This window comes from Caenorhabditis elegans, chromosome V (genome assembly GCF_000002985.6).
Source record: "Caenorhabditis elegans chromosome V".
Classification (NCBI taxonomy): domain Eukaryota; kingdom Metazoa; phylum Nematoda; class Chromadorea; order Rhabditida; family Rhabditidae; genus Caenorhabditis; species Caenorhabditis elegans.
Window position 1 is genome coordinate 14,847,546 of NC_003283.11, and position 20,942 is coordinate 14,868,487.

At 34.7% G+C, this 20,942-nt stretch overlaps 2 protein-coding genes and 5 non-coding genes across 8 annotated transcripts; 2 read left to right on the forward strand and 5 right to left on the reverse strand.

Annotated features, from left to right (window-relative positions):
- Positions 1-3,596: 3,596 nt before the first annotated feature.
- ZC412.15 lies at positions 3,597-3,693 on the reverse strand. Its single transcript, NR_102096.1, has one exon. It is a non-coding gene; the product is annotated as an Unclassified non-coding RNA ZC412.15 (non-coding RNA).
- Positions 3,694-3,793: 100 nt separating this feature from the next.
- On the reverse strand, positions 3,794-3,926 carry ZC412.13. Its single transcript, NR_070004.1, has one exon. It is a non-coding gene; the product is annotated as an Unclassified non-coding RNA ZC412.13 (non-coding RNA).
- Positions 3,927-5,279: 1,353 nt separating this feature from the next.
- On the reverse strand, positions 5,280-11,058 carry npr-13 (the record flags this gene model as incomplete). 2 transcript variants are annotated; one of them, NM_074258.4, is made up of 11 exons in its annotated part: positions 5,280-5,547; positions 6,326-6,475; positions 7,008-7,162; positions 7,941-8,189; positions 8,382-8,435; positions 8,478-8,606; positions 8,656-8,763; positions 9,445-9,542; positions 10,044-10,152; positions 10,262-10,399; positions 10,934-11,058. In NM_074258.4, the coding sequence occupies 11 exons, from the start codon at positions 11,018-11,020 to the stop codon at positions 5,472-5,474; spliced, it is 1,353 nt and encodes a 450-aa protein (NP_506659.2). The 2 variants fall into 2 exon arrangements, with proteins under 2 accessions (NP_506659.2, NP_001294750.1); NM_001307821.3 differs by lacking the exons at positions 7,008-7,162; positions 7,941-8,189; positions 8,382-8,435; ... (4 more) ...; positions 10,262-10,399; positions 10,934-11,058 and having other exon boundaries at positions 5,472-5,547; positions 6,326-6,384.
- On the reverse strand, positions 8,242-8,313 carry ZC412.t2. Its single transcript has one exon. It is a non-coding gene; the product is annotated as a tRNA-Cys (tRNA).
- A 3,478-nt stretch (positions 11,059-14,536) lies between the features above and the next one.
- Positions 14,537-14,682, forward strand: ZC412.14. Its single transcript, NR_070005.1, has one exon. It is a non-coding gene; the product is annotated as an Unclassified non-coding RNA ZC412.14 (non-coding RNA).
- A 906-nt stretch (positions 14,683-15,588) lies between these two features.
- On the reverse strand, positions 15,589-20,736 carry gcy-14 (Receptor-type guanylate cyclase gcy-14). Its single transcript, NM_074259.5, has 14 exons — positions 20,167-20,736; positions 19,857-20,099; positions 19,586-19,812; positions 19,415-19,540; positions 19,247-19,368; positions 19,044-19,166; positions 18,497-18,766; positions 18,254-18,447; positions 17,092-17,917; positions 16,738-16,973; positions 16,469-16,661; positions 16,120-16,294; positions 15,975-16,073; positions 15,589-15,930 (listed from the first exon to the last, which is right to left on the reverse strand). Exons 1-14 carry the CDS (start codon positions 20,358-20,360, stop codon positions 15,623-15,625), a joined length of 3,336 nt encoding a protein of 1,111 aa, NP_506660.2. The 5' UTR covers positions 20,361-20,736; the 3' UTR covers positions 15,589-15,622.
- Positions 16,847-16,996, forward strand: ZC412.11. The gene has a single exon (NR_070006.1). It is a non-coding gene; the product is annotated as an Unclassified non-coding RNA ZC412.11 (non-coding RNA).
- Positions 20,737-20,942: the final 206 nt, after the last annotated feature.

A 20,942-nucleotide genomic window follows, 5' to 3' on the forward strand; every position in this document is an offset into this window, starting at 1 on the left:
TTGTTTTTCTTTTTGTTGTTGCCCTCTGTCTTCTTCTCTTTCATCTCATTCATCTCTTTTTCAGCTCAAACAGAGATCCAAGTCATACGTTTCAAATGACAATAGGGGAAAGATGGGGGTGTCAGTGATAAGCTCAAAATCATGGTGGCTTCAAAATTATTTAAAGGAAAGCACTTAAAAATCTCATGAAATGCCTGCCCATGAAAGAGAAACAGTTTTTTTTTCTGTTCTCGAAGGTTTCGAAATTAGTTTTTTCAGCTTCCTTTTATTGACCGATAAATCTTGCATGGCGGTCTGTTCACCTGTTTAAATATTATGTTGAAATCAAAACAGAGCGACCGTGTTTTGGAAAACACGCAGAGAAGCACGAATGTGAATAAGAAAAAGTCGATCTCAAATTTCTACGTCATTTGTTCAAACGCATATTGACTTATTTAACAGCCACTTAATTTTTTTCGAATTCACTGCTGATTTTATAGTGCTTATTGGCAAAGGAAATATTTTTTGAAAAAAAGTTCCAATAACTGACTTATTTTTGAATTTTTTCTGACATTCAAATTTAAATTCAATTAAAATTCTGAAACTGCCAAAACAACAATATATTTTTAACATTACAAATTTATTAAATTTTTTTTCAAATTCACATAATCCAAAACAATCGTTTATGTTGAAACCCGTTATAAAAAACCATTTTCTGGTTGATTTAAAAAATGACTTTCAAATTTATGAGCCGCGAAAATTTAAAATTGGCACATCTTGATTGTAAATAAATCTTGCAATTTTTAGTGGTAATTGCACTATAGAAGATATTTTGAACAATTCTCCTACTGACGTTTCTCTTTTTAAAAAAATGAGCCAAGATATAAGCTCACAAAAAAAGAAGCAGTACTAGTAGTAACAATATTGAAAATTTAGAAAGTCTGACATCTGAAAAAGCGAAAATAAATATAGCAATATGCAATTTGTCTCGTTTTTCCATGTTATCAATTGATATCAACTCATATGTTCATGGAAAGAGTGTGGTGAGTGACGTAAGCAAACAAACAAAATTGTTTTTATTTCCATAACCTCTATTTTGAAAACTTCCAACTGTTTCCATTCCCCCAGTTACAGTCAATTGTCAATCTATAACATACAAAAATGCCAGTTTATATTAGATACGCAGACAGCTAGAACATTTAAAGCACGTGCTGTGTCGGCTGTTCAGATGTAAGAGGGGCATCTGTTGTTAATCGTAAATCACATTGACAGGTAGGTCAGAGAGTTTTGATGACGTGGATTGGGGGAGAGGGTTGGGTTTCAGAGTTTTTTGTCAGAAAAAAGTTTTGGAAAAGAAGAAAGAAGTTGATCGAGTAACTTGAGAAAGTTGTGAAATGAAATTTTGAGAAAAAAAAATGAAAATGAAACAAAAAACAAAATAAAAAAAAAGATCGAGAGAAGATAGATAATTCTGCCAATAGAAAAGAAGATAGAAACCTAATGGCAGGTAATTAATTATATCAAGTCTAAATGAATCATTTCCAAAAAAAGGAAGTTGTCAGTATAAACTTAGTTTGAAGTAACAAAACGGAACATTCATATTTGGAATTCATGAAAGAGTTGACGGCATGTCAGAAAAGTTGGAGAACGTCAGGAAAAATTGGGAACTCAGCATTGTTAGAATTGCACCGTAAATATGGAAAATTATTTTTTATAGTGCTCAAAAATTGAACACAAATTGCACAAGAAATGTCTCAAAACAAAAAAAAACGTTTCTAAATAATTTATTAATTTTTTATTAAAAAAATCGCTCAAAATTTATCTGAATTTTAACTCTGAAATTACGCTGAAACTTCTCAAAAATTTTCCAAAAATTTTTGAAATCTTATTTTTTTAATGTGCAAAACTTCTCAAACATGTTAGAGCAACGTATAAGCCAAAACTAGTCAAAAAAGAGAAACAGAAGAAGAAGAAGAAAAAAAATAGTGCGAAATGGTAGATAGATTTAGCAACAGGGAAACAAATTTAAAATGGACTACATTAACTACGGGTAACCTACAAAAGCAATATCATAGGCACACCCAGAGTAGCCAACGGAGCAAGCGGAGCAGGAGAGATAATTACCTGCCATTCTATTTAACGTATTCACACGCTTACACACACATACAAATTCAGAATAGAAATTCTTCGTCTTCTTTTCCATCTCTCAGGATGACATGGCAGTATGAACTTGGCTAGATTGAGAATTAGAGACACAAGAGACGCAGGCTGCTGCCCAGTTGAATCGCCACCTCGTGACCGGGGGAAACATTCACTCCGAACGTTTTTTTTCCACTGCCGCACTTTTCTGCTGGTTTGTGTGGTTATGGGTGGATCATATTGAGACTGTATGATTTCATTTGATAAGAAAAAAGTGAAAAGAAACCATGTGGTATTTGTTCGTTGGTTAAGTGAAAGTTTTGTTCCTTTTTCAATTCATTTCGGATTAATCTTTTTTTCTTCCCAAAATGCGTTGGTGACTTTTTCATGGAAAGGAGAAATTGGTGAGATTGATGGAAATAGAAATTTAGAGTTTAATGAAATATTGAACTTTACTATAATAGTTTCAAAAATGCCACATGATTCCTTTTGCCAGAAAAGATATGAAAAGAAAAGGAACACAGAAAACCCTGAGCCTGTTAAAGTAAATTTGTGTGGGTTGAAAAATTATTTAATATATTTAATAAATATTTCTTCGCTAGCTTCTTGTCCAGAATTTAAAAAAATTTATTGACTTCGTTCAAAAGTTGGCAATAGTTGGTCGAGACTCTGGACCTGGTTCAGGTTTTAACCAAGCGTCAAATACCGCGATGTTAAATTTTTTTTGCAACAAACAATTTATTGCCAAAACTTCAAAAAATGTTGAGCTTTTGAAAAATGAGGATATGATAAACATAGTTTTTTTTCATGGCTACCTGCCTACGTGCCTGCCTATAGACCGGAAAATGTGTATTTTGTAGTAGACACAAGGCAGGCACGGAGCAACCAGGCAGGCAACTATGTGCCTACACACCAGGCTTAATTAAAACTGCATACCTCTACAGTTGAATTTACAGTTTTTTATCCGCTTTTCAGACATTTTCTTTAAATTTCCTTGAAATCTCGCCAAGTACTGGGACACGTGGGTTGATGCTCCGGTCATCTTGTCTGTGTGTGCTCACCATTTTTTTATCACTCATAGGTCAGCTGACCGTCAAAAGACGGAAAGTTAACTGATAACATATTGAAGGAAGGGAGAGTCACCTGAGGGAACTGCCCGGAAGAATCTAGACGCGAAAAGTATTATTTTGAAATTTACTGAAAAAGTGCATGATTTTTGAAATGCTAGGATTTTTGAAAAATCATGAGATTTATGATTAAGCAGGAGCAGCTCCAGTGGGGATTTTGACTAGAAAAACATGATCAAACGCCTGGAAATTATTATAAAATTTTTAACCCATAATTGCGGTAAATTGCCAAAATTTAAAAAATGTCAATTTTTGGCTGAAAATTAGAGCGTTTCAATATTTTTTGAGTATGAAAATGTAGAACAATTTTACGCTAAAAATACGAAAAGCGACAAATTTTGGAAAATATTTCTTGGAACTTTAGGATATTTTAGGCATTCTCTTGTGAATTTCAAGTTTTTTTGTTTATTTAATTGACAAATGAAAAATAATTTTTTGTCAATAACGCAAAAAATGAATATTCGAGAAAACGGAGCAAAGTATTTCGAAACAAAATGAGATCATTTGCTGTCTCTTCTCAAAGGGAGTCCCCTTTTCCTTTGCAAGGAGACAAACACGAATTGATCCATTTTGGAAGTGGAAGCCTAAGAGAAGCAAGAATAGAGAGAAGAGAGTGCAGAGCTCACGACCAAAATAGGGGTGAGAGCAAGGGAGCTCAGTGCCCTCGTCTTTCAAAAGTAGTGCCCATTGGAGAAACATTATGCAAATTGAAGAGAATTAGAGATACCGGATGAACTGAAGGGAAAGCTGTGTGACCAGACGATGGATTAGAAACGGAATTTGAGAGCATTTGCAACTGGTCTAATGCTTCCATTACTTGTTGGGTTAGTGATCCGATTGCGAGCATGGATTTAGGGATCCATGCTTATGTAAATTTGAAGTGAAATTTAAATATGACCCTGTAAACATTGGTTTCTTTTATAAATTTTTAATGAAAAGGGATCTGAATGAAAAACAACTGTTTATAAGTGTCAAAATTTACCTGTTCCAAATAATTGTAATCTTGAAACTTTTTGGTAAATTCAAAGGCGTAATTTTGAATTTTTTAAACAAATTAATCATGATTGGAAATTAAATTTAGACTTTAGACCAACAACAGAAAATTTTAGCAAAAATTGGAATTGGTTAAAATTTAAATTGACATTTTTGAAACAGTTTGATAAAAATATTTCAAAATTGGAATGTCAAAACTTTTTTTGAAGTTTTGAAATTCTCATATTTTTTGCCAATGCAATTTTCTAACAATGAATTTCAAATACAATTTAAAAAACTATTCAAAAACAACCGAAAAAATAAATTCAAAAACATTTAATATGTGGATGTTATCAATTTTTATCATAGTTACAACCTATAAATTGATAGCTCTTTGTGCACGCGGTTGTGACGTCAATTTTAATTGTTTTTGATGAAGAAGTATTGTTCAAATATTGTGAGAATGTAAATCCACACGGTCTGAGACTTAAAGATTACATTAAACCCATATTTCTTAATTTTGAATAATTTTTTTCTATTTTCCAAAAAAGTTAGAAGCTTTCTTATGGACTGAATTTTTTATTGAATTAAAAAAAATGTTTGTGGATTAATTTTAAACATAGTTCGTAAATTCTTCAGACATTTCCCCGCCATCACAAAGTTAATTTATAAATGTTAAATTATCCATTCTTTTTAATTTTAGAGTTTTCCAGGTAGACTCCGTTATAGAGGTTGCTTTAAAAAGTATCCAATAATTTTTTAACAAAAATTCTGATTAGATTGAGCATTTGGTCATTTTTTCAGCGGAATATTTCAATTTCGAAATAATTATATTCAGATAATTTTAAACAATGTTAAGGTTTCGAGTTCAGATGTTTTTTCTAAAATATGTCCTGTTGTTAATTCTCTGTGACATTAGAAAGCTTCAGGCGGTCTTTCTTCGCTCAAAACTAGCTCATTAAAATGCACAACCACCATTGTCGTGCACTTTTCCAATTCTTTTCTCAATTCTTACAAGTAAAGAGGAATAGACAAAAGAGCAAGAAAGCTTCTTCTCCCGGCACCAAGAATATCCAATTTATTGTTTCGTTTCGAAACAGACACAAAAATGGCAAAAAGACGACAGAGCACGAACCCGGAGGGAATGGAGATAGGAAGAGCGGAGGACAATGAGAGAAATGAAATGAAAATGGGAAGAAAAGTGAATGAAAATAATGAGAAAATGAGAAAATGATGAAAAAGAAGTTGGTGGTGTCACCAGTCTCGAGTTGAATTGGTATTCACGCTGCTCGGCCGACGACTTGAGCCATTGGCTTGTGGAATGACGATCCTGTAATTAGAAATAAAATGTTCGTGTGGGATCTTTGGAAAATGTATATATTGCCGGAGGGATCTAGAAAGGAAACGCATGGTATATTTTTACGTGTAATCCCACATTGTAAAAAAAAAACAAAAAAAAATTTGAAACACTCCTTCAAAAAATTATTTTACATTTTTCACATTATGAACAAGCTGCTAAATTTGTGTATTCTGCAAAATGGAATATCACAATATGTTGCCCCACATTTTTCCATGAGGCTTTATATTAAATTACAGAAATATAATTGATTGATCTGAAAATGAATTTCATTTTAATTGGAAATTTTGAAAAGGGGTTCAGAAAATGTTGCAGTTGTTTTTGATGACCTGGCATTTTCCACCTATTGGCAGCTTTCATTAAACTTTTGCGCCTTCATACGTTTCAGGCAAAATATAGACTTTTCAGATGTACCAAATTGTTTTCTACATTTTAATTAAAATATTGGATGAATATTGGGCAATTGAAAATTTCGTAGAATTGCAGCTCATGTATCTCTTCAAGAAAAAAAATACAGTAAAGAGCCACAAGTTTGAAAATGTTCCAGCACAATCTTGTTTAAGATGTTCGGCTTGCTTTTTTGGAAAATCTACGAGAAATTTCCAGCTGACAAAATACTTATGAGAATATTGGGAATACCTAATCATCTTTTACATTTTGTAATTTTTTTTCCAATTGAGCTTCTGGCTTCTCTTTTTCGCCATTTGCATAAAAATGTCTTTCAAGGACTATCAACTGTAACATCACTTACCCGTCTCGATTGATTGCTAGATGACTATTCTTCCTCGTCACAGATTGACATAATGGCATAAGCGGAACAAGAAGGAAACAATTTGATTGAAGTTCTCGCGGAAGACTTCGTTCACGTGAAGTGCATGTCGGGTCCGCAAGTGTGCCACGGCTGAAAAATTTAAAATTGTAGTTTTGTAAGGGATGGCCAGAAATTGTGAACTTTTTGGAGACCTGACCTTGGAACTTTTTCGGTGGGCTCTAAATAATGATGCGTAAAAACTGAGTATTGCCACTTTTTGATAACTAGAGAATTTCAAATTTTTTTGGAACAGTTTCACTGTAATTTTGGTAATTGTAGTATCCATTTGCAGATTTCTCAAAAATGCAGATTAAAAAGTAATTTTTGTTGGCTAAAAAACACAACGCTGGTAAAAAATGTTCTGTGAGGTTTCTATGATTTTAATTTTGAAATATTTCTCATTTCATATCAAAATTGTTCCCCTCGGATCCCTATGAAACAGAATAAAAAGTCAATTAGAATCAGTGTTGCATGTGAGTGTATTCTCTCTCTATCTCATTTTTCCACCCAATACCACCATAATCATATTTAGCCTAAGCACACATACACACACACACATATTTAGCCGGCGGCATCAAAAAGACGAAAATCAAGAAAGACTCGTGAAGAAAGTGTCTCTTACCGGAAATGATTGACACCTAGATGTCGCTCCAGAGTTCGTCTGTAAACCACTGAAACTGATGGAGAAGGTGTGAAGCGAGACAGAACGCCGACGTTTGTATGACGGCGAGCATTGGTGAGCCACGTCATGTCGTCTTTCAGGGCTCGTCGATGACGCTGGAAGATTTGAAAATTAGGGGAAATTAGATGAAATGATTGTTGGGAGGACAGGGTTTATTTTCAAATGTAATCGTTTTTGGTAAACCAGCGGTGCCCAGAAATCGGGAATTCCGGGAATGAAAAGTTTAGGGTGTTTCTAAATTTTGGAGATTACCGGTTTCCGGAAAATCAGAGGTTTCAACAATTGCAAATCATTTTTAATATCATTTTCTGAGACAATGCCTAAAACTAAGATTTGGAGCAATTTGAGCTTGGAAACCAGGGTTGCGGTGCAATCAAAAGTTTGACAGAAGCCGGTTGCTAAATTTCAAAAATTGTTAAATTTAATCTTTTTTTTCTAATATTCAGAGAAGTTTAAAACATTTGAGCTTGAAAGACGTATGCACATTTTTATTTATCGAACTTATATTATCGGAAATTTTAATTTTCGGACAGTCGACAGTACGAGAGTGGCAGGGCACGAAAAATAATAAATCTTTATAAATCTTTTTAGGAAGAAGTGCGAGTATTTTTTCACTATCTCTGTCCGATTGTTTATTTAAATTTAAAAATCCTAATTTCAACCATCAAAAAATGTATCAAAATTATTGAACAATTCCGATAAGCTCAAAAATGTGTTGCAAAAAAGAAAGCCAAGCGCGTAGCTTTTTCTGGAACTATCAAAACTATGACCGCCCACATATTGGCTTCTTCATCTTCAAAATTTTTGAGTTCCATTAACCTATCAAAATCAGAATGAAACACTGTAATTCTAAATACCTAAATGTGCAAATACCTTGCTCATCCAGAAATAGAGCACCGGATTCCATACGATCGAAGTCATCGCGATGACGTGCACATTGAGCAACTTGAAATACATTTGGTCCATCATTAAAACCTTGTAAACAGTTTGACAGAACTCGAATCGCATTCCGAGATCTCTGAACAAATTCACGGCGGACAACGGGAACCAGCAAGCCATAAAAACAATAACCATTAGAATCAACACGTACATCACTCGTCGCTTTCGAACTGCTGTTTGAGCCTGAAATAATTATCGTGAAAAACATTTTGCAAAAAAATTCCAAAAAGTATTTAGGGGGCACCCGGAGTTGAACCAGGGACCTCTCGATCTGCAGTCGAATGCTCTGCCACTGAGCTATACCCCCGACGGGAAAATCGGTTTTCCGTGTCGTTATGAAAACCCTATCGCTATCTGCTACCGTCTATGTCTCACCTGTTGTGCGGCAGTCAACATGGATCCCTCGTCGACAAGCCAGTCGGTTTGTACCTAAAAATAGACCATTTCAAAACGTCTCAATAGATAAAATACCTTTTGTAGAATCATTAAATAACAAAAAGACATGATAATTGCTGGAATAATCAGCTGAATAATCAATAAACTCGTAGTATATGTCAACTTGGATATTTCATCCGACTGCCAATTGAACTCGCCGCAAAACTGGAACAAATGAATGTTAGCTGGATATTTTTGAGGTTTTCAAACTTACATCTCCACATAATGTCACATTTTCAATAACCATTGTTTTCAAGTTCTGTGAGTAATATAGAGGATAACTAGCAAGGAAGGCGACCACCCATGTGAACATCAGAAGCCACTGGAAAAATATATTTGAAAAATTATTCAAGCTTGGGAATTTTCGAAATAAATTTAATTATTTAAAGTATTTAATGCACTAAAAATTAAATTGAATCTCGCAAAGCTACGTTCTAAACTTGAAAATATATACGGTATTTCTTCTATTAGTGTAACTCCGTACGTTTACAAAGAAACTTTCTGAAACGCATGCCTAAAGGCGCACGGGTTTATTCAGAAGGGTCTAATAAGCGAAAACAATTATTGCAACGCTGTTTTAGTTTTCGGCTGTTTTATATCCAATTTACTTATTTTAACCCACTGTCAAAAGTTGGCCAAAACCACCAATATGATATCGTAAACTTTTTATTTGCAGCTAGGCCTTATTTTCATGAATCCATGCGTCTTTAGACAGTGGTTTCAGAAAACTCCGTAATTACTGTAAGTTGACAGAGGAGCACCCGTGCGAGTTTTTTTCAAAATCCTCAAATTGGTCACAAAGACCCATCATCCAAAATTTGTAATTTTAGAAAAATTAGTGCTTTGCCGCTTTTTAACAGTAAATAAAAACATTTCCAATTTAAAAAAAAAAGGTTCACTCTGATGTTTTATTACTTTAGTGCCAAATGAATAGTTCTGAATACTTTTCCAACTGGAGCTACCCCAACTTTAACAGAACCCCATCTAAATTTTCAAATCTTACCCTTGCATGCCTATCAGACCATGGTTCCCGGAGTGGCGTCACAATACTTCGATATCTATCAATTGCGATGTAACACAAAGACCATGAAGAAATGAGCACTGAAAGTTAGGAAATTGAATTGATTCGGGGAGAGAGTTCGTGTGCAAAATCAGTACAGAGTTTTTTATTTTTGAAATTTGAAGCTTCTTTGTGTTTAAAACAGCTGAAAATATGTTACTGCTTTGAGATTTTATGCTGACTTCTGTTCTTCACAAGAGTCGTAACTATTTTTCAAGACGAGCGCCTGAGAACAGGCACAGAGGGTCTTTAAAGCTTAAATTAATTTGGGATAGAATTGTTTTGAAATCAGTATTATACTTATTCAGGTTTTAATTTAGGCACCTGCAACCTACAGGTATACCTCCACCCAAAATATGAGTTACAACACTAAAAAAAAAGAGTCGAAAATGTTTTTTTCGTAATCAAAATCAACTTCAAGTTTTCCCTTTTTCCCTTTACTTCCTCAAAAGCGACACTTTCTACTTTTTGGTCGGCTCTCCCTATCAAATACGATAAAGTGGACAATTCAATTGTTCCGAATGGTTAGATCCCGTTCTTACCCGAAAACGCCTGACAAGTTGGAACCAATTTACACATAATTATTCCAAATATCCATCGCTTCATAAACGCCAATACTGGAGTGATCGGCACCGCCGTGATGCAAAGAAGCTGGAAATAATGTATGACGTTTTTGGTTGACATTAAAATTATAATTTTGATTCTGATCTTGAGCCAGGAACTTTCAAAGTTCAATTCAAATAAAATCTTGAAAACTTACCAAATCAGAAACTGCCAGGTTTATCAAGAATATGTTTGCCACGGAAAGTTTCTTTCGCATTAAAATTGAAGTGATCAATAGCCCATTTCCAACCAATCCGATTATTAATATGAGAAAGTATAGTACTGAATATCCAAGCTGAAAATTGTTACAGTTATTTTGATGATGAGTTTCCGAGCAATAAATTTCAGGTACAAATTTTAAACAAATTTTTGAAAATTTATGATCATTGATTGATTTCAAGGTGGTTTGCAGAAAAATAGAGTTTAAGAAATTAGTTTTTATTCATTTCTAGTTTAATTTTTTAAAATAATGTGCAAAATAAACTTCATTAATTTTTGAAATCTTCGGATTAATTCGGACACTAACTTTTAATCAACTTTTTTAACTTTTAATATCCAAAAAGCATTCAGAACTTTTTTCATTTTTTTCTGAGCACTTCAGTTTGAAATTTCAGATAGGAGGATTTTAGATACGCAGGGTAATATGCCTAGGTTTAGAAGGTGAAGTTTTCAAGCTTTGTTTTCAGACTTATAGTTATGTAAGTTTAGATTATTAAATTTCATAATAATCTAAGTGAAAATTCCAAACAAAAAAGTGTTGTCTAGAAAAAATAAAGAAGTTTCACTGAATCACTCGCTTTAAGATCTCTGAAATCATAAATTAATTTACCCGAACTTCAAAGAGGACTGTCCAATCATTGAACTGCTGAAGAATGGCGTTCACATCTATACAATGATGAGATTCAGCATCACCCATTTTATACTGATTTTCTTTTTGATCCTAAAACAAAGAAGTGTGATGTCTGAGTCCTTTTTAACCGACGTACTAGAAGGATGAGGAGTGTGGGAGGAGTCAGGAAGGCGTAGAAGAAGAAGAAGTCGAAGATGATTAGAAAATGGAGAATAAGGAAGATGAGAGGCATGAATCTGTGGTGCGTGAGATTCGAACATTTGTTTTGTTTTTTGTTTTCTTTACGGACAATAGAGATAGAGATAGATAGGTGTTTCCTTGTGAAGAAGAAGAATTGAGCAAAAAGGGTGAACATCAGCGATCTAGAGTTTCGAATTCTGCGAACTTTGAATTACGAACAATTTTGCACTGACTTCCAAACTGAGAATTTGAGAGCAGGTGCTGAGAAACTTGATTTTCAGCTTGAATTTTTTTGATAAATTGTTAATTTTGTCACGTTTCGGTCTTCAGTCTATTGATATTTCAATGTGTATGTTTATTTCAGAGATAATGCTTCAGTTCCATCGTAACTATAGAGAAAATATACATATTAAAAATGTAACCAAATGAACAGGTTATTTCAGATACAAATTTACGAGGCATTTTTCAAACAAGAACACATATTCATGGATATCATGCTTTTGTGAGTTTACCGTAGTTTTTCTACTATTTTTTGGTACGATAAATAAGATACCAAAATCCATTTTTCATCAAAAAGTTCAGAAATACCCTGTTTTCCCTGGTTTAGATGGGCGTTCAAAATAAAAATAGCCAAGTGGATAGAAAGTTCAAAACCGTGGTATCCGAAATTGGAACTTTTATTTATTTATTTCCAGTCTAAAAATGAAGGAACTTATATTTCAATTAGTTCTAGGAACCTACATATCTTCATTCAAAAAATATTATGGTGGACCACACAGACTTCCTCCCAAGTACGGAACACCCAACAAAAAATATTTTTTCTGTGAATCGCAACAATTTGTATGTCTGGGTCATGGGGCTCACTTAGTCTATCCTGAAATTCAATTCAAAGTCCTCTCAATTTACATACACAAAGTGACTCAAGGAATGAAAGCAACGAAATTTCCCCCTCCCTTTTTTCCAATTTCCAACTCAATTGTCTTTGAGCGTTTGAAATTGAGACCCGCCATTTTGATAGTAAAAGCCTTACGTCGTTCGGTTTTTGCAAATTTCAAGAACATTAGTTAGAAGAAGGGAGGTTTTTAATTGCTATGAGTTCATCGATGAAAAATAATAAAATAATGAAGCATGATGATCAAATATTATTGAGACGAAATAAAAAATTAATATATTTTTCCAAGAAAAAAAACTTATGGAAAACAATAAACAAGTAAATAAGTTTTTGATATTTTAAAAGTAAACAGCTTTAATGTCAATTATCAATGCGGAGGTGGGAAGCAGCAAAGAACTATTCAAGTAATTTTTTTGGAATTTAATTCGAAGGTGGACTGTCAATTGTGGGGACTTTGTGTTAAACTGTTCCTACTTAACAAAGAAAAAACAATTGTTGTGAAATATTATTAAAAACCGAAATTTGGACTGGAAATGCTCTGGAATTTGTGCTCATATAGATGGAAATTTACAAATTCCGAGTAGATTCTTTTACTATAAAATGTTAACCCGAAAACTAAAAGAGATTCTAAACATAATATAACAGACAAACTACTGACTAAGATTTGGTGCATAGTTTTCAGTAAATAATTTCTTACAAATTTCTTTTAAAAATACTGCCGCGGACATCTAACGGGTTGATTCTATTGCTACAGGCGATTGCAGATGTCGAGTCAAAAAATAGTTCAATCCTTAAACCTTTATGGCTGTTAATATAGGCGTAGCATTTCAAAAATAATTGAATAATTGGGCATTCGAATGTTGGGGCTTTTCGAAAAGACGCCGCATTTGCGCAAAGTAAGAAGCTGGAAATAGTTGAGCTTGAGCTTCTGCGGACACATTTAAGCAGCTGAAATATAGCAATTACACTCACTCTACAAGCGTTTGAAACACTAAAATCTATTACTTGAAACTCGTCTGACAACAGTTTTGACTACAGAAAAAACAAAAAAACTTTCTGGCTCATTAAAATAATAGTGGAAACTATGAAACTATGATGATGTAAGAAGCAACTACTAAGAATTCTATGATGTTTTTAATTTATACATATGTTTTTTAATGGAGGACGAACTCCACTGTTTCTATAGAAATAAATGTTCACAGCTTGCGATAAAAATTGAAATTCTGCGCCGTATTTGGGAGACTACTATGATGTGTTTTCTGTTCCGATGGGCTTTTGAATGATCACTGGGATATTCGAATTTTTGGAAGAGATCTCATAACAAAAGATTTTGAAGCACTGGAGATACTAAGCTTTCTGGGAACTTTTCAATTTTAAGTGGGAATATTAACAATAGCGTTTATTATGAAAAACATATTTCATTCTGTATTTTTCGAGTGAAAAAACCTGGCGGGTGACACAATTTTGTTCAAATACATTTTGAAGGTTTAATCTCTGATGAACCTAAAGCGGACCGAATTCTGTGTGCCTTTTTACTGTTAAGGGCCTCTTGATTTTCCATAATTTTTATGTTGCTTGATAATAGAGTAATAAATTTCTTGCCTCAAAGATTACAGAACACATTTTGATCCCACATTTCAAGCAGACTTCTAAAGAAATCTAACAATAGCCTAACTATGATACCGAATATTTTCAGCTGCTGTAGATTTGCAAAAAAATAGTGACGTAGAAAAGTCAGAACAATTTTTTGCTGAACACTGTAAAATTACTCAATGGAAGTTTTAAAAATCTGATATTAATTAAAAAGAATCAGAGAATAATCAATCACTGAGGAAACTTTTAGAGAAGTTTTCTTCAACAAAAAAAACTGACACAGAGCTTTTGTGGTAACCTGCTCGATACATGAGCTAAAAATCAAATATCTGCTTAAGAATAAACTGACCCCGAGCAAGTCGCTACCAAGCATTTTGATAGCTCTATTTTCAAACGCCGACTACGAGCAAAAGTTTCAAAATGCAGCTGATTTGTAAGAGAACATTTTAGGATTTTTTTGCAAGGTGGTCTACATAAAGAACTGATCACGTTTGCTGTCTGATCTTTTGAGTTTCTAATAATCTAGTATTATCAGATAACTCCACTGATGATTCAAATACTAACACTTCCAAAAAGTCACAAAAACACACAACATGATTAATGTAGTGACGACAAAGATAAGAAGGAAGAAGTTTTTGAAGGTGATGAATGTTAGAAGCATCTACTGCTCTTGAGAAGATGAACGAAAATGGAAATGGAATAGAGATGGAGTAAGTTTGGAAAACGAGCAGCAGAAGCAGTAGAAGAAGAGGATGGAGCACACAAGGGGTGTTTGTGCTCGATAGGTGGAAAATGGGTTATTTGGAGAAAATATAGGAGAAGGAGGAGGAGAAGAAGCTGAACAAGTGTGGAGGGACAGATGATGATGATGATGAACCTCGTCGGAAGAAGAAGAAGAAGAATACTCCCTATGGCCAAAATAGTAGATGCTCCACTCTCGTGTATGTATGCTCACTGCCTTATTCTTCTCCTTGCTCCTCCCAAATTACGTTTCATGATGGAGATGATGATGGTGGTGATGATGATGGGCCCTGAGCACACATACATGGATAGATACTCACACAAAAGTTGTGTCGAGCAAAAAATGATGATGATGTTGATGAAAAGAGGGATGAAAAACTGAAAACTTCTGTGTTTATGGGTGGTGAGGATTGGCATTGAGCCCCGTTTCGATAAATGGGATGTGTGTGCACATTTGGGAACACTCATAAAATGGTGGGTGGAAGAGAGAGAGAGAGAGGGAGTTGTAGGATTTTAATGGTATTGCAGCTTAGTAGTACTACTCTCGGATTCCAAGCATTCCATTAGTTTGATTTTCTTGGAAGCTGGATTTTGGAACTTAGCCACGGAACTGTAAAAAGAGGTCTCTGACTTCCGATGGCAAAAACTTTCGGCAGATCCTGAGACCCCTAGCACGCATATCTCCAGGAACAATAATATTTCCACACCAACTAAAATCACAGGAAAAGCTGTTGAGTGAATTTTCTCTAAATTTTCTTGGGTAAATTCTTTGGAATCTGGAATCTGCACTTTTTCTGATCAAAATTTGGAATCAATCCAAATCTTATCAACCGAACTATGCCCACTATCTTCCATATCTATAGAAACGTTTATTTTCTTCAAATGCCAAAACCAAAAACCTCTGCTTTACAGTAGCTTATAAAGAAATAATTGTGTTCTACTTATAATCTCGAAAGGTACAAGTTCTTGGGTGCCAATTAAATTACATTTTAGTAGATTTAAAAAAAATCTTTTTACGGGACCCAGTATCTGCTAGGAAATTATCTTCAAGATCCGGATCCTTTGATAATACAATATATTCACACTGCTGAATTTAAAAAAAGTATGGTTGATCAATTCAAACCAGTGTTACAGTGGAGCGATCTTGCATTAACGTGGGCACACAAATGACATTCCTGTGTCAGTAGTTCATGTTGGTCCTCGATTTTGAAAATTGCAAAAAAAAACATTAAGTGAAATCATTTTTATTATTTTTGTTAGACTTATGAAACACATTCGTTGCCATTATTAAAATCCTTGTAAGCAGAATACAATCCCTTCTGAGTTTCCTCTGACATTTTTTCAATAATTGGAGATATGCTCCGAACAGATTGCCGACGAGGCGGTTCTGGTGTCTTTTCTCGCGGTGCCTGAGCAGAAACACTAATTCTAGATTGTTCTCCTAGAAGCCAATATGTCTCCATAACTCCTTTCCCTTTAATTATAACTTCTCCTCGAGATTCTGTCCTGAATCCACCAACGACTTGAGTTAACATTTGATTCGCTTCAGCAGTCACGTGGATTTTTCCGGCTACAAATAAATTTTTCAAAAAGAAATTTCAAATCAAAGCCTACGTTTCCCATTACTCTCCATCCGGCTTGCTGTGTTAACTGCATCTCCAAATAGACAGTATCGTGGCATTGTTAAACCAACGACTCCGGCAACCACGGAACCTTAAAAAATTGCTTAATTTGTTTTTTCTTGTTTTGAAAAACTTACCACAATTAATTCCGATTCTTAGATTGATACGCTCAGATGGTAAATGCTGAACTCGGAAGAACTCCAAGCTGGACAAGAATCCAAGAGACATTCGAGCAATGTGACGAATATGTTCATTTCCATTTCGATGTGGTAATCCAGATACACATAGATATCCATCTCCAATTGTTTCCACCTGAAAATAGAGTTGTTGAGTACTTAAGGCAAAAAGTTTAAAACTTCAATTTCAATTTTAAAATTCAAAAGAATAACCTTCCGCAATAACAAACACGCCCTTTTAACGACAACTTTAATTTTAAAAAAAGTTCCCATTCTTAAATTATAATTAGGGGGGAATAACTTAACTAACCTTGTAAACATCATTCTGCTCAATAATTCCATCAAAAATTGTGTACAAGTCATTGAGAAGTGTGACTACTTGCAACGGCGTGCACTTCCCAGCCAAAGTCGTGAATTGGACTACATCCGAGAAGAATATAGTGACTTGCTCAAAAGTTTCAGGTTCAACAGTTTGTCCCAGCTTCAGTTTGTCAGCCACCATTCTGAAATTCGGGTTTTGGCAGATTGAGGCTATTTAGTTTGAGATTCCCAAAACTATGAAGAACTAAAAAATCTTACTTCGGCAACATTCTGTACAGTAAAACATCCGATTTCTTTTTCTCTTCAACCAGTTCTTTCGTTCGATCGGATACTTCTTCTTCAAGTGTTGATGCATAAGTTTCAAGCATATTGAACACATGATCCATTAAATTTGATTTCCTTCCATCTCTCATTCCATTTAAATGACCCCTGACTTGTTCAATTGATGGTCGTTCTGATGGTCTTTCAGTCCAGCAATCTCGGATCAGGTGCAGCTGAAATTATTTTACATGACTACCGTGACTTTCATTTTTTTCACTTTGAGTTTCATGAAAGATGCACTTATGCAAATTGGTAGCACCAATTACAAATGCTAAATTTTCAGGTTCTTACCAGTGCTGGATTAATTTCAACAGTTTCTCCTGTGTCTAATGATGGTCTCATTGGATTATGACCTCCCTTCTTCACTTGATAGATTATTACATCTGGCTTCTCTTTTCGATTTTCCAGATCAAAAGCCGACGATCTTGTTAGAATCTCCGAGCAAATAATTCCAAAGCTATAGATATCACCTTCAGGAAGCCTTTCTTCATTCTCATTTCTCAGATTTTCTGGTGGAGTCCACAAAAGATCTTCTTTCTTCGGATTTTCAAAAGTTCGAACCGATTTTAATCCATAACCAGATATTTTGATTTGCCATCGGTCATCGATTAGGCAGCATCGGGAAGTTAAATGACCATGGCATTTGAGGAACGAGTTATGAATGAATAAAAGTCCATTTGAAATATCTCGAATTAGGGAAAACATGAAGAAACTATCCATTTGCATTGAACTTTTACTGATAACATCTGATAAAGATCCTCTTGAGCAAAATCTCCAAAGTGAAAAAAGTTGGGGTCCATCAAGGCATAATCCAATGAACTTGTTCAAATTATCATTGTCAAAGTTTCTCATTTGACGAAATTCTGCTTTTTGTTCGGCATCAAATTGGAGGATCAAGTCGTGTTTCATCGCCGCAAGAATATCCTGTTGGTAGTAGTAGAAAATGAAATTTATAGTTTCCGAGCGACTTTCAACGGTTATTTTTGTGGAAGTAGAGGGTCCACTTGCAAATGAGTGCATACTTGCCTCGGCTTTTGATTTCGATTGCACCTGCTGAAGCTCGATGAATGGAACTTGCCAGAGAAGATCTTGACGTTCCATTTCTTTTCTCTTCATTCTGAAATTTAACAATAGGGTAATTGAAAATGGAAAAACTTGTGATTTCAGCTTTCGAGATTTGGCCATTGCGATACCATAAGCGTACGTATATTTGCGCTCCTCCACTTTTAAGAAATTTGTATTTTTAACCATTATGAGGATTTTAAAGTTGTCCATCTTTAAGCTTATTTTTTGCCTGGAATTTTTTTTTCTTTTATTACTTTTTTTTAAGTACAGAGACAGTTTTCGTTTTAGCTATTAATTATTTAGCTATTAAAACCCTGTTACACCCCTGTTGGGTAGACAAGTTCCTCAGGAAGTCTAACAATTTGCTTCCGTTTCCCTGAAAACTCACTGCATCGTATACAGAAGCCCTGCACATCCAGCCAATAGAGCCAAAACTACAATAACCGCCGCAATAATTGTATAAACAAGATATTCTTTGACGAAGTCTGGTGGGCACTCTAAACCAGAGAACCCACATATCGGCCTTGCCAATGGTCGAACACTCCAAAGATCCGCCTCTGATTTATAAAATGGAGTATACTCCTGAATACATCAAGTTTAACTAAAATCTAATCAGAAAATCAACAATTACCACTTCAGATCCATTTATCACAAGACTCGCGGCAAGATATGGGAGAAGTGAAGTATTTAAAGCAAACATATAAACTTGAACGATTCGTGTTCCGGTGTCATCTAGTGTTACCGTACCTCCACCGACTCCTTGAAATGACATTCCGATATCACTGAGTACAAATGAACCATTTTTCAAATTTGCTCTCGTTGGGTCTTGTGTAAGTGATCTGTTCAGTGCAACACCATACGCATAGAAGGCATCGAATAGTTGTCCGGCGTAGGTAGCCGGCTGAAAAGTTTATTATATTATTACTAGCTGAGCATACTAGGTATTCATTTTCAGAGGAAAATAAACTCAAACGGGTTAAATACGCCGATTTCAATGTTTTGAATTTTTAAGTCTCAAACGGCATTATATAAAGTTTCCCTTAAATATTATTATTACAAAGCTGTGCGGCATTTGAACATTGTCTTGAATGCCAAGAAATACGGTAAATTTATTTTGATATTTAAAAGAGAAGCAACGGTCCTCTGTTTCGTCCAGTTGTAGTTGTGAACTAACTTACAACTTTATATGTCGAATTTGAACAATCTTGTACGCAATTGAATGGCTGTTCGGTCATCCGGCTGATCAATTGGCTTGAGAAATTTGCAAACTCTGGTGTGATTGTTGTTGGTAGCCCCATGTTCTAAAAAAGTTATCAGTAACACACAAAAAAATCACTTCTTGTTGCTAGAAAATTCACTTAAAAATACAATTAATACTCACATCGCATATGTATAACACTTTTCCGTAGGCGTCTCGAATTTGCTCAGGCGTGAGACCAGTGACAAAATTCCCATCAGTGTCATCCCAGGAATAGTGCTCCCCACCATTTATTTCATCAACATCTGAAAATAAGAGTAGAGCCTGTATAGCGATTGTTTCGGAACTTACAGAAACCCCTGGATTGAGGTTCCGCAAACATGTACATGTATTCATCAGTTGACATTCCAGCCAGCACTGTGGATGCCACAAATGCTTTCTTGAATCCCCGTCCATTAGCGAAACAAGCAATTATGACTGAAATGTAAGACATAAAAATTAAAATACAAAGATTTCACCAACTTCGTCCTCTTTTTGAAACTTCAGTAAGTGCTTTCTGTAAGGCGTCCAGTGTCACTGTCTGAATCTGAACCATGTAGGCAAGGGTAACATCTGAGTTCTCAATTCCCATTTTTTCCAAATCATCCTTCATCGAGGCACATTTCTCTTCATCACCATCGTTTGAGTATATAAATACAAATTCATCCCATTCGAATCTTCTCAAAACCTCTCGGACTCCGAGAGCCATGCTTTAAATGATTTTTTATCCCTTCTTCAGAAAAACCAAACAAACCTGTGTGTATCAAGTGACAATGTGACAGTTGTAGGATATCTACTGACATTACCAATGTCAGCTGCAGTCGTCAGCCCCCATTGGAAGACTGGAACATTGTAGTATGCGGCTAGAGAGGCAACTGCGATTCCAGCTCGATTACATGTTGGACCAATGATTACGTCTACATTATCATGGTTTATTAGTTCCACCGTTTTTCCGCCAGCAAGACCCTCAGTGCATTCATCAAATTTTACAGTGAAACTGAATTATTTTATTTGAGAGAAAAGAAAAAACCCTGCCCTCTATACATAGAAAACATATCACTTACTTAAAATCATATTGATCCAAAAGATGTTCAGCTCTAATTCGATCCCTTGCCACTAACACCGCTGCAGCTGATGTTCGATAACCGACAGCTCTCATCACAGAAGCAGTATCTTTTGAGAACAACAGACCAACTTTCACAGTTTGTAGAAATTGACCAGATGCCAAATATGGAAACAGTAAAAGGAAAAGGCACATGTTAGATGATGAATGAACAAAGTGAAATAACCAGTCATTATTGAAGGTGGGGAAAATGAAACCTTGCAATATTTTATTAATAATCATCAATGAGTATTTATCTAGTGGTTGAGAATTTTCTAGAGAATTTATTGCAAAGGATTAGGCGTGAGTAGAGGCAAGCTTATCCAGAAAAACTACAACTTTTTTCCTAGAAAGTATCCATTTTAAACATCATAAATATGTTTTTAAAAGAGTAGTAATAACAAAAATTTTGATAGCGATCAATTTTAGATTATTGTACTTTTGAAACATGGATTTTCTCCCAAAGGGGAGCACCATCACTTCGATTTTTAAACTTCCTGTGTTTTGATGGGTTCTCTATAATTTAAACATTAAAACTCATTAGATCATCTGTTTTAAAATAGTTTAGATTTTTTTTGAACATCAATGTGAAATATAAACTTATGTTCTTCAAAAAAAAATCTCGCAGTGAAAAAAACAGCGATCTAGTTTTGTTTCATTGCTCAGAATGTTATTTAAGCTTAAAACTATGCATGGAGAGGAGGTATCAAAAATCAATTCTAGGTGCCACCGCAGTAT